This window comes from Artemia sp. Qi Xiang Cuo, chromosome 1, assembly GCF_049724085.1.
Source record: "Artemia sp. Qi Xiang Cuo chromosome 1, ASM4972408v1, whole genome shotgun sequence".
Classification (NCBI taxonomy): domain Eukaryota; kingdom Metazoa; phylum Arthropoda; class Branchiopoda; order Anostraca; family Artemiidae; genus Artemia; species Artemia sp. Qi Xiang Cuo.
The window spans coordinates 38,612,304-38,625,971 of NC_142794.1; the positions used below are offsets into that span (position 1 = coordinate 38,612,304).

A 13,668-nucleotide genomic window follows, 5' to 3' on the forward strand; every position below is an offset into this window, starting at 1 on the left:
TGCTCATGGGTCAAAAGCATGAAAAAAATTGCAATTCGGACCACAATTTGTCAATTTCTCAATGAAAAGAGACGGGGGGGGGGACCTTCAGCCGAGTCTTATGGAAGGACTTTCTAGCATATGGTTATTGGAATTCCAAAAAAGATTCAACTCTTGTCAGACTCTTAGTGTTGTATAGTTTGCATATGTTTTAACTCGAGAAATTTACATACGTGAAAACTCTATAAATCGAATTAAATCCACCTCCTTAATAAAAAGATTCAGTCAAAACTTTTCCTTCAATACCCTTTCGTTTTTAGCTCGTTTGTTAGCCTAAAAAACGCGTGAAGAGCGGGTGTTGAGAAGGGGACAACCCCTTTCATACACGGAAAAATTTCTGTTCGTTTTACGTTTTAATTTCGCTCCTTACTTTCAATTAACAAAAACCTGTTTTTTTTTTTAAATTCTAAACGTTTTTCAACTAATGCGAGTTCGAATTTGGCTCACTATATATGAAAAATTAAAAACAAAGTTTGCATATTAATTTTGGCAAATTTATTCCGTATATGAAGGGTTGCCTCCTCCTCAATATTTTGCTCTTTACGCAAAAACTGTTAGCACTTTTAAAAAAGCTTCCTGTTCTAATTAAACGGTCTCCGTGTTTCAGTTTTAGCAAATAGGCAAACTTTAGAGTAAAGAGTAAGGGATTGAGGAGGGGGAAACCTTTCATATATGGAATAATTTCTGTTCGTTTTTCAAATAATACTGGTAAATCTGGCTCACCCTCTATAAAATATACCCCTCAAGAAAAACTCCGTGGAAACTTCATCCAACGTAAAGTGCGCCCCCCCCCCCCCCGTAAAATTCCCATCAGACAGTTCCGTCCTCGCTGAGAATTCCCCTTCCCTATAAAATTACTTGCGGACGATTCAGCCTGAAAAATTCTCCTTAGCTATCAGATAATTTTGGGGGAAAATGGGCATGGGAGAAGGCCCAGTTGCACTCCAATCTTTTTTGTCACTTAAAAAGGGCACCAGATTAAGATTTTAGGCTTTTAGGATTGTTATCGGGATTTTAGGATTAAATGAGATTGTTTATGGATCGGCTTTAGCGGGATAGTATTTTAAAAAGTAAATTTTAAAGATTTTTTATACATCGAATTTTTAGGCTTGTTATCGCAATTATAGCATTAGATCAGATTACAGACAGATTGATTATTGATCGGATTTAGCGGGATAGTGTTTTAAAAAGTAAATTTTACGGATTTTTAGGATTAGATCGGATTATAGACGGATTGTTTATAGATCAGATATAGTGGGATAGCATTTTAAAAATTAAATTTTACGGATTGCTTCTCATTTGAATTGTTGAAACAAGGAAAGCTTCAATTGGGAAACATGATTTTTTTTAGTAACCAGTCACCAATCATTTTCATTTAAAAACATACGCGAATAAAAGTGGCAACTTCTGCAGCTTTTGATTAAACTATGACTGAAAAGTCCGCTTTTGATTAAACTGATGGACAGCTTTTGACTGATTTAAAAGCTTTTTAACTGATTTAAAGCTTTTGACAGCTTTAAACTGATGGACAGCTTTGATGACTGAAAGACAGCTTTTGATTAAACTATGACTGAAAAGCTTTCGACAGTTGAAATCTCCCCACACAAATATAGATAAATTGTATACATAAACGGCAACATTACTCTTCTTGTAAGTTGGAAAGCAATTTAATTTTTTGTAAAATTTGTGCAAAATTCATAATTTCATCGCCACAATTGTCAAATTTCTTGCAGAAAGCACTGGATCAAATAATGGCAGAATAGTCGCAGAGTAACCTAAAAGAAAAAAATTGCACTTAACAGCTATATAAAGGATTGTCGGGTCAGATGACGAGTAAACTTGAGTTAGAGACAGTTCAAACTCGTAACCTTTGCGATTTTAACAATTCTATCGCAAAATGACCGTCATTGCCATCTATATTTTCCAAACGTAATTAGCAATTTAGAATAAGAAGGTAATTCAAAAATGCACGGAATAACGCAAATTAATTAGGATATTATTTCAGAGAAAACTGAATTTATAATAATTTTAAGTAGTTTATACAGCATCAAATATTATAATTTTCGAAAGGAAATGAGAGTACTTTACAGTACTCTATAATAGTTTCGAATGTCAATCAGGTAAATTAAATTCTAGTACTACTTTGAATGATCTACTTTCTTGACAACCAGACTAGACTGGAGATATGGAAAAAAGCTACCTTAGGCTAAAAATTAAGTAGAAGAAAAGAAGAACGAGAAACACCAGACTATCAAATACGGCTAGATTTCGAAAATTTTATCCAAATTAATAGTACTACTACTAGTTGCAACACCAAGCTGCATTAGATTATCACGCCTGGAGATGCTACTCCTCCTCCTCCCTCCATCCCTACTCTTTCAGGCCACTATCTATTTAATGATGGGTTGTCATCTTATTCCCAACCCAATTTTTGAACGCTCTTCCATTCGTTTGGCCTCAGATATCTGCCAAATATCAAATTTTCTATTAACCGCAATAAATTGCACTTACAATATTCCTTGCATTATATGTTCAGAAAAATGAATGAAATCTGTTTATGTTCAGAAAAATGATCTGCCCCAAAGAGGGGGGGGGGAGGCAATTTTGTCTATTGCGGTACTTGGGATGCTAGTCATTACTTGTGATCGTATCAAGATCACTTAGATTTAATCATGAATCAATAATAATTTATTGATAACCTATTTTTATTCAAAACAAGCGGAGTAAATTACACTAAAAAGGAAGAAAAATCAAATACACAGAAACATAGATAAATTAAACCTTAATTCCAGACAAAACACACGGATAATATTAATTGAATGATCGATCTCCATTTTCGATAAGGCTTTAATTCGGGTTTAATATAAAAGAGCTACTTTTGCCAGATGGAAAAACTAAGCATATTGGTTATTTTTTATAGCTAGTAATTTTTCCATACTAACTTAGCCCTGGATACTTTATAGTCAACAAAAATAGTTTAAATACAAAATGATCTACCTACTTACAGGAAATTTTAGGCTCAATTTGAATAGTTTTAGATATTGAACAGAATTTAATAAATTCAAGGTAAGCTTGTTTTGTAGGCTTTAAGTTTTTCTATGCAACGTGGCGCTGTTAGTGGTGCCAGAAGTTTTTTTTATCCCTATTAAACCCATGTTAAAGCACTACAGAGGAGAGCGAAGAACATATTTCGAGCTTTGATTACTTTATATCGATATAACACCCTCCCAGGAATTCCCATTTCCCTTAAATCTTTTCCTACAACATCCCACCCTAATCAAGAACGACCTACTTTTCGCTTACCCCTAGACGGTTGGCCTAAAAAGGCAATCTTTGGCAATCTGTCATCCTTCATTCACAGAACGTGCCCAAGCCATAAAACTTTATCTGATTACAGCCTTAGAAAGTGGGATTGATTAATACTTTTCATATAGTCTACTGTTTGAAATACAGTCAGTTAGTGGGGTATCCAAAACAATCCATGGGCAATTTCTCTGGAAAAAATCAAGAAAATCTTCTTCCGTTCTTCGGAGCTCCCATGCTTCAGGACCATACTTGACCACTGTCAACAATTTAGCTTCCAATATTCCAATCTTGGGTCGCAGACGTATCTTGCTATTCTTCCAAGCTTGCTTTAACTGTGAAAAAACACAATGGGTCTTGGCTATTCTACTTTTAACATCTTCACTACACCACCCACCATACAAGGATAAGACTTTCGCTAAAGCTTTTCTATCAGCTGAATAGAACGCTTGCTCATAATAACCTATAAAACTGAGGACTATTGGTGTTTGATGACTCATGCACTTCTCAATTATTAATCCAAGAGTGAAAATTTTGATCGACACATCCTCTACCCTTCCTAAAACCGCACTATTCTTCTCTTAAAACTTTGTCAACAGCATCTCAAAGTCTGGAAAGTATTGTCCTGATAAGTAATTTGCTACCTACAAAAACCAGGCTAATCCCTTTATAATCACCACACTCACTCTTATCAGCTTCTTTATACAGGGGTTTAATTAGGGTTTTCCTAAAATCGCTAGTTACTTCCTCTTTTCCAAAAATCATATTCATAATCTTCAGTAACTCATTTCTAACCTCATAGCTACCATATTTAAGAAACTCATTTACCACACTATCAGGCCCTGGGACACTGTTATTTTTTAATCCTTTTAGTACTGTCACTGATTCTTCCTCACAAAATAAATCTTCTTCACATCCAGAGTGTCACAAACTTTTTTCATTCTCTTCCATATCTTTTTCTGTAACTCTATTAAGGTTTAGCACATTCTCAAAATGTATTGCCCATCTCTCTTTAACTCTTTTCTTATCACTAATTGTGGCCTCGTTCTTATCTTTAACTGGGGCAGGTCCAGATTGACTAATACCTCTCAATTTATTAATATGAAAGTACAATATTTTACTGTTATTACGTCTAGCTGCATCTTCCAGATCCTTGGCAATTTTATCCATGGCATTCAATTCACACCTCCTTAGTTCATATATTAATGCTTTCTCCACTTTTTTTACGTTCCTCTTATTTTCATACGATCTATCACTCAGATAGCTCTTCTGCAAGCTCCTCCTCCACTCTTATTACAAATAAAGCATTTTAACTAATATTCCTAGCTGCGTTCGTAACTTTATTCCCAAAGACACCATCAGAAACTTCACAAATTATTTTCCTAAAATTATTCAATTCATCTTCTACATTGTTAAATTTTGAACTCTCCAATTTAGTATTCAACTTTTTCTAGACATTTCCCCTCAAATTCTCATCCTGGAGTCTACCAACGCCACATTTTCCCTGAAGGTAGTTACTCTTCCTAAATCTCAGCTTTAAATTAACCCTAGACACTACTAGATGGTGATCTTGACTTTTAACATCAATAACAACATTCCTATATACCCTAGTATCTTGTATTGATCCTGCCAGTCTTCGGTTTACAACAACATAATCAATAAGGTTAGCTGTCTTACGATCGTGTGAGTGTCATGTTAACTTATGGGCCATTTGATGACCAAATACTGCATTGGTTATGACCAGATTGTTATTCCTAAAAAATTGCAGCATTCTGTAGCTATTACTTGTTATACCTACAAAACTGTAAAAGTCTGTATCCATTACTGTTTTCTTTTCCTACACGAAATTTAACTAGGCTAAGATACTATCTATCCCTATTTCTACCGACCTGGGCGATAAAATCTCCTAATAAAACATAATCTTTCTGCCTGGGATCCAGTCTATTTGTTCCTGTAGCTATAAGTAAAATTTATCCGAGTCACTACTATTTTCGTCAGTCAGTTCTACAGAGGCATATACAACAATGACTAATACCCTGCACTTTTTAGTCATAATTGAGCAACTAGCATTCTATTGTTAATACCTTCCTAATCTAAGCAAGACTAAGCAGCTTCCTTATTCATCACGAGCCCTACTCCCTGTCTATATACCCCATCCTTCCTGTCTGAGTAAATAAATTCTATATCACCTAATTTCATTCTTCCTACCCCTGGGATATGAGTTTCTGAAACTCCTAATAAGCCCAGTTCGAAATTCTGTATTCGTCAGTCAAAATGTAGAACAATAGTTATTTTCTAACGCTGTAACATTCCAAGTTGCAATTTTTATATACTTTAAATTATCGAAATTATGTTGGCAATGGTTCCAGAAACAGTGCAGGACGGGGACTAAAGTAACTTCTCAAGTATACACATAACGCCTGAATGAATAAAATGAAGGCCTTACAGCCCTAACCTACTGTCCAAATGAGATGTATCTTAGATGGCAGCAGTAGGATCAACAGATAATAATTGTTGTGGTAAGGAAAATTCATCAATTGCATCAATGCACAATTTTACTCTGCATTTACGCAGATATACACGCACGAACAATATTCGCCTTTAACAAATATAGTTGGCAACCTAGCATTCTACATGTCTTGCCAAGTAAGATGATGAGCTAAAAGAAAAAATCAATTTTTATCATCCAACTTGGCAATTTTTCAAGCAATTTTATCTATGCAACAGCAACATAAATAGTTTAATTGTCCTTCTCTAAACCGCAGTAATATTCATAAGAGAGATAACCGTATTTAAAAATAACACCAATTAAAAGTGTTAATTGTTGCATTGTTGTAATTCTTGCATGAACCTGGAGTTATTTCGCATAGAATAAGTACATCGTACGATTGCTACATTCATATACCATCTTTTAAATTTAGTAATTACTCTCATCTCCGATGGGTCTTGCTTAGAAAAATTAACTCGTGACCGGATAAATCCCATTTAGTCAACTTCATTAATTATTTAACAGGGCACGTAAAACTGCATAAATCAGCAACTGAATTGCCTCGGCTATTACTCTTCTATGAGCAATTGTATAAACTTGGGGCTCTCGTATTTTAATTCAAGTCGACAAACGGCGATACTAAAGTGTTTTATTACTCCTAAATGCGCTAATTAGTTTCTCATATTTTTCCGTGCCTATTTATCCTAAATGTCCCAATAAATAAGGAGAAAATAAAGAACAAACGAAACAAAATAAGAGAGGAGCAAAAAAGCCCAAAAACATCTATCTTTCTTTTATATAGAGCAATAGAAAAAATATAGATTCACTTTTATAACAAGACTTAGCAGTCAGATCTCGCCTTTTCAGTTGTTTCCCCACAAATTTCTTTCACTTTTTTAGCAAAGACTCTAGATTTACACATTTAATATAGACTCAATTTTATAACAAGACCTATCATTCGCACTTTCCCTTCTCCTTTTTCCCCCCTTGTTCTTTTGCCTCTCCTTCTTCTCCAAAAATTGACAAAAATCATTTGTTTTTGCAAAGATTCTAAATTACATATTTAATACAGATTCACTTTCATAATAAGACCTAGCACCCACATCTCACCTTCTTCTTTGTTTGCCCCTTCTCACACCCCTATTTCTTCTCAAAATATTGTACAAATTTGTTATTTCAGAAAATAAATTACTGTTTCGCAAGACTTTTTGGTATAAAAAAATATATGCTCAAATTGATCCATTTCTGTCAAATTGGTCCATTTCGATCAAATGGACCAATTTGGTCTAGTTAATCAAATAATTATATTAGGTAGTTTTCTTGCAGTCTACTATGAATTTTAACATTTTAGTTTCATAACAACAGTTTTGGTAACATGTCAGGCTTTTGGAGTTACGAAAAATGGAATTCAAATTTGCGAAGCTTCTTCATCACAAAAGGATTTGCGTTGCATATTTGACTTTACCATATAAAAAGTTGTGTTATGATTATTATTGCAATTTGGTTGAATTTGGCAAAAAAGAACCTACCTCTTTCTTTTAAAAAGAGCAGACGGTCTAGAAGGATGACTGTTTCAATCACAGGAGCCAGCATTAGCCTAACTGTATAGAATATATACACTTCCCGCCATCTACTTAAGCGCTTTAAAGTCTCCACCGATTGGAGTTCTTTTTTATCCAAATTTATGTCCAGTTTTTTGACTGCTTCCATCGCATAACTAGAGAAAACAAAGTCAACATTAGTGGGGGATAAAGTGTGTGGTCAACGTCTCTTTTGCACAATTAAAAGGGATTAATAAGAACTATTGCATTAGACACTTTCTTAACGTGGCGAAGATGACAGCCTTAAATTCAAGATATAAGAAAAAACTATACTAAGCCCTGCTTTTACAGGTGCTTAGTTAGGCATTATCACAGCAGTTGGAGGAGTCACTGACCCTGTTAATGCCTCCTAACATAAAAAGATCTATATAATTTCTCTATATACTCTACATAACGCTATACATGTTTTTTACAATTGATAAGTGTCCGTAAGTCACAGCCAATCACTAATCCATCATTGATATAATATATCGGATTATATCATCATAAGATTCAATTATATTTTTTGTATAATTGGTAAGTGCCAGTAACTCCTTACCAATCACTAATCTATCACATAACATAGATCACAAGAATGCACCAAGGCTATCGAGGGACGGCCTAGGGATCATCACTATGGAGCCAAGTTTGCTTTCTCTTTAATAAGGAGTGATGATTGGTCGGAAAAGAGAAAATCTAGAAATTCGTGTCAAGCCAAGGGTGCAGAGATCCACTCTTTAGACGCATGTTCATACTTTTAGAATAAAATCATATGTCACAACGTAATAAACTTTAATATGGAGTGATGATTGGTCGAAAAAGAGAAAATCTAGAAATTCGTGTCAAGCCAAGGGTGCAGAGATCCACTCTTTAGACGCATGTTCATACTTTTAGAATAAAATCATATGTCACAACGTAATAAACTCATCAGTCAGGAAGTATCCGAAATCCCCCCCCCCCCCCCAACACCACATAAAGATCCACTGACCTTACTCAAAGAAATCGGTCTGCAACTATAATGAACTCTACATAAATGGTAAAGGAAAAGAATACGACACGAGACTTTACAGCCCGGTGCTGATCTCCATTTCATGACCCTTCATCCAGGAACTGGAATGGGGAGGGGGGGGGCAGCCATCCTTTGCTTTCGCATGCCCTTCCTGTTGACCTCCCCAGATTTCTCCAGGTAACTATTTTGGGCTGAGTCGACTCTGGCCCAAAGTGATGTTACAGAGTCACATCACTGATCCCCGTTCCAAACCAAATAACGGGCGACACCAGGACTCGAACTCCTGTCCTTGCGGACAAAGAATTTCAGGACTAGCGTGCTTCAGATAAACTGTCAGGGGCTTACAACTTTATATGTACTTGGCAGGCACCCTACTACTGAGTTATGGAGAAAGGCTAAGAGCAATATGACATCCAATCAAGCTGTAAATAAATTTTTAAAACTTTCTCATAATAGATTTTGTCGCGTTCATCACTAATGATAACTTGAAAGAATCTTAAGGTACAATTTAGGTTGGATACCTGGAATCCAGAAATATCATAAGATTAACATGTCCGTCCTTAAATCTGTGTACATATGTTTTATCGTGAAATAACAGACACGAAGGTATAAAGCCCATTAAAGAATACCCCAAATTAGAATTAAAAACATGGAAAAGAAAAGAAATACCTATCAAACGGCATGCAATGAGCATTTTTGACGCTACGCAGCCCGGATCTTTTTAAAGAAGGGTCTATACCAATGAGAATACATTCAAGGACAGCCCTGTAACAATGAATCTGAAAGGAAAAATTATTGTACATATCACAGTTTCTTCTATTAGTCAATTGCAAGTTTTTATTTCACTATTCTTATAATCTAAATTATTTTGCATGCAGTTTTCAAATGATTTCTAGGATAAATGGCGTTTACCTAGTTTAACAGTTGAACTTGAGCCTCACTTTGCTCCCTTTGCAAAGGCCTATCAAATGGAGCGTCACCCGGATGGCTCTCACAGAACCATCATATGACATCATTCTAAGACCAAGTTTTCTTGACATTTTTTTTTAATGAAAGGTTTTTTTAGTCCATAATTATTAAAGGTTCCGAGACAATTCTGCAAAATATTGAACGTTTCTAGCCAGAATACTTTTATTCAAAAAGTCGATTTTCGGCGTTTTAATTTGTAATTTTGAGTCCCAATGCCAGAAATTTTTTTTAACATAATAGTGGCGTTTAAATTGGTCTACCTAATAGTGATACACTTGCCACAAAATCATTCATAACATATTAAATTGAAAGGGAAAAACAAATAAATCCTTGGGAAAATAAAACATTTCTATACCCTTAGAAAGGGGAAAAATGGAGAACACTCTTCTGTGCGTGTCAACAAGTGCTTTAATTCCCATGGTTTATTCTCGTGGAGTGTTTTCTAAACTGTTCCTTAAGTGTGTGTGAGAATGATAGCCAGAATAACCCAGTTTCTTTACCCGTTGTTGTACTTACCTGTTATTACTATGTCAAATTTTGAGCTATTAAAAAACAGAAAAGAAAAAATGATCGACTAGTTCGTGTGAATTTTAAGCAAGTAGAAAACACTCAAATTTTTGTATTACAACATCTTATTCGATTTTTCACGACATATAGCAAATCCGATTTTTAACATATTTCAAATAGGTTAAATATGCCCATCTTTTTTCCCCTATTAAAATGAATACAAGAAGTTTAAGGGCAACTTCTTGCACAGAAGTAGAACGAATTTACCCCTCCCTCCCCTCCCCGGAACTAAAATACTGGGAGAGATTTAGATTTGTCCCATGATTAGACAGCCAAATTTCCAGTGATTTCTCAACTCTAAAAGAATAGATTGTTATTCATCAAATTTGTTATCCAAAAATGAATAAAAAATACCTGTATATGCAGTCATCTAATTTTTGATAGCAGGAGGCGCAAAATTAAACAGTTAGTTAGAAATAAAGCCAAAAACATTCTCCAGCGAACTGCCTAAGAAGGTGCAGCTTTTTTTTAAGGTGTAGTTCTCTTTGAGAATAAACATATAGTTAATGTTTAAATCAATGTTTGAAAGTTAATAAGCACTAAAAACGTTGTCAAGTTTAACTAATCAGTTTTGCTTATTTATGTTGATTATTTAACGTGGCAACAGTGACGATAATCTGATACTGCCCTAAAAACGTCATACTTTTATATAATAAAACTAAACGATAAATCTTATGAAAACATGGTTATTAGGTATGGACAGATCTAAGATGGGCCAAAAGTGTTTCTATTTTAAGTCCTTGCTACTTAAAAAAACCTCATTTGCATACAAACATACAACTAATTAAGAAAAGCGACACAATGGGAGAAGTGAAAATAAATACTTCAATTCGATTAAATACTCATTTCGAGACCCTTTTTCTTAGATTCAAAGAAAATAAACAACATATTTATATACGATATTAAATTTAAATCCATTTAAACTTTTTCTTAAATTTAATTTGCATCGAAATATATTATAAATTAGGAAGATCTTCCAACAATATGGAATCAGTGAAAATACACCCTCGTCATCAAGGCCATATCCAGTGGGGGGTAAGGAGGTTTGGACCCCCTTACTTCCGAAATGTCCGTCCGACTTGTAAAAACGTAACAAGAATGCATACAACCAATTTTCAATACTTTTTTTAAGTTTTTTTTTGTACCCTCTCCCCCAAACAAAATTCTGGATATATCCTTGCTTATGATTGATAGTATATAGTCATTTCAAAAATTTAACTATATTCCAGCAAATAGTTTTTCCATTATCAATTCAAACTAGTGATTGCTATAGTAATGATGATAAGATCCAGTTTTCAAGCCAATTCACTTTTAAGCGATACAGTCTTCAATTTGTAGTATTTATAATTTACAAAAATATTTTCAAAAACTATTGAATGTTATAGCGACTTGAAGAAATTTTTTTTTAGAAGTTCCCAAGTTTGTATTCTGAAGCCTGCAAGTGGGCAGTGGTAAAAATAAGACTTTTTTTTATATTAAATTATACATAAGCTAAGTTAAAACACAGATTTGTTAGCAAGAACGAGCCCTTACTTTAAATCTGAAATCATTACTTTAAAATATATAAAAGTTCATTGTTATAAAATTGACTACTTCAGTTTTACAGTAGGTACTAAAGGAAAAAAAATTCAAATACAAAAAATACCTTTATATGTTAAGAAAAATAAAAAACAGATAATGTTAGAATAAATTAAAGTCTGTTATCAGTTTTGAGAACAGGAAAAGAGTAATTTTTCCGAACTGAATTACAGTTCTCAATAATTAGATTATGGATACTAGGAAGTAAATCAGTTGAGACCAGCGGTCCTATTTAAAATGTTCTACATAAATCTTGATGGCGAAAAAAATATAAACAAAACAAATAGGTTGCGTTACAAATCAGTTTTCCTGATCTGACATATAGAGGGTGACAACACTGCACTTGGTTATAATAATTTCTGTTTGTTTTAAATTTGGCTTTTCAGAATTTTTTCAGAGCTGAATTGTTGTCCCAATAATTGGGTTACGAAAGTAAATCAGTGGAGTTCAGCGCTCCTACTCAAGATATAAACCTAGATGATGAAAAAAAAACAACAAACAAATAGGTTACGTAAATTTTTTTTTATCTGACGTATAGAGGGTGACAACACTGTTCTTGGTTGTAATTATTTGCGCTGTTTTAAATTTTGCTTCAATGATCCTTTTAATTTCTGTTTCTTTGAAGTTTCCCATGAAAAACATATTTTTCAAGTTTAAAGAAACGACCGAAGTTTTGCAAAAAATTCACCATAAATCGTTACAAACTTGATATTTTTGAGGAGCTGGGAGGTAGGATCCCCTTCGCATACGCGTGCAGCTTGATGGCTAAAAATGACCTGTAGTAACAAGCTGTCGGCTTAGGTCAACTCTCTCGAATAGGAGGGCTGGTTAGTGTGAAAGAAATCATAGAGTCATAACACAATTTTTTTCTTTAATTTTAATCCTTGAGCTAATTTTAAGGGTTATAAAAAGTCAAAAGTTAGTCGAAGTCAAGATTGGACGCATCCTGAGAATCCAATAAACATACTGCTATCCATAAGTTAGAGTTTATTGATTCGTTTCCAATACAAGACAAATCTATGTCATCACTAGCCAATAGAAAACCACTATCGGTGGAAAAGTCAACTAGTGTATATTTAGTTGATAAGAATTTGACAGAAAAGGGAGAAAAGTTCACATTGGTTTTATAGCAAATAATAAATACGAATAATGATGGCATCGACACTCACCAGAAAATAAAATAATAGGTAAAATTGTTGAATAATTAAAATGCTTGTAAGAGCGGTAGCGTGTAAGAGCTTGTAATATTTCCTATGACTTCCCACAAAGGAAATCCATTCTTCAGGTGATATCATCCCTGTCAATTACTTAATGTTGGATAGTATGATTTTTTCTTTCTAAGACAAATTAACATAAAGCGGCATATCTGATATATGTATGAATTTATGATAAATGTAAATATTTAGTATACCAATAAAATGGTTTTACTGGTATGCTATCAAAATGAGACAGCACACCAGCATAATAGAGAAAAAGGGGGAGACAGGGAGGGAGGAGGGAATGGGCGAAAGAGAGATAAATTACCCCGTCACATATGAACCGATTTGACTAGAATCACGCTAACAGTTTTAGATGGTATTAGACTTTTGCAGTGAGCGGATCTAAAAAGATTTTTAGCAAAAATCAGGATAATAAATGTTTTCAATTTATCAGAATTGGTCCATTAAAGGCTTTTGAATTGGGCCCGGGTAGAGTGGCTATCGCTTAGCATGAAACCACTCCGTTAGCATTCTTCGTCTAAGGGTAAAAAAAAGAGTGGATCTCTCTTAGTGGGGTTACCACCAAGACCGTATCTAGGGGAGGGGAAAAGGTTACTGGGTTTGACCCCACCCAACCCCCTCACCCCCAAAAAAATACCCGACTCGTAAAAACGTATCAAACATGAATATAAACTAATTATTGATTCGTTTTTACAGTTTTTTTTACCCTTTGCCCTCGTGAAAAATCCCCCTCTCTTAACAAAAATCCTGGACACACCCTTGGTTGCTACAAGTATAAAACCTCCGTTTCAATTAAAGCTTTGCCTAAAGACGGAGTCTAGGCCAAATTGATTTTTTTTTCATTTTTATTAATAATTTGAGTCGCTTTTCAAATAACAAAGTTAATTTTAGGGTTTCATTTTGTTTTCTTGAGTC

The 13,668-nt window shown here is 34.2% G+C and overlaps 1 protein-coding gene across 1 annotated transcript in view; it reads right to left on the reverse strand.

Annotated features, from left to right (window-relative positions):
* Positions 1 to 1,663: 1,663 nt before the first annotated feature.
* Positions 1,664 to 13,668, reverse strand: part of LOC148956286 (methyltransferase-like protein 25B) — an 85,661-nt gene continuing 73,656 nt past the window's right edge. Inside the window, exons 9-11 of the mRNA XM_089102495.1 lie at positions 9,089 to 9,198; positions 7,360 to 7,547; positions 1,664 to 1,814 (exon numbers count right to left, since the gene is read on the reverse strand). Coding sequence (XP_088958621.1) covers positions 1,735 to 1,814; positions 7,360 to 7,547; positions 9,089 to 9,198 — 378 coding nt within the window. The 3' untranslated portion in view covers positions 1,664 to 1,734. The remainder of the gene's footprint in view (positions 1,815 to 7,359; positions 7,548 to 9,088; positions 9,199 to 13,668) is intronic.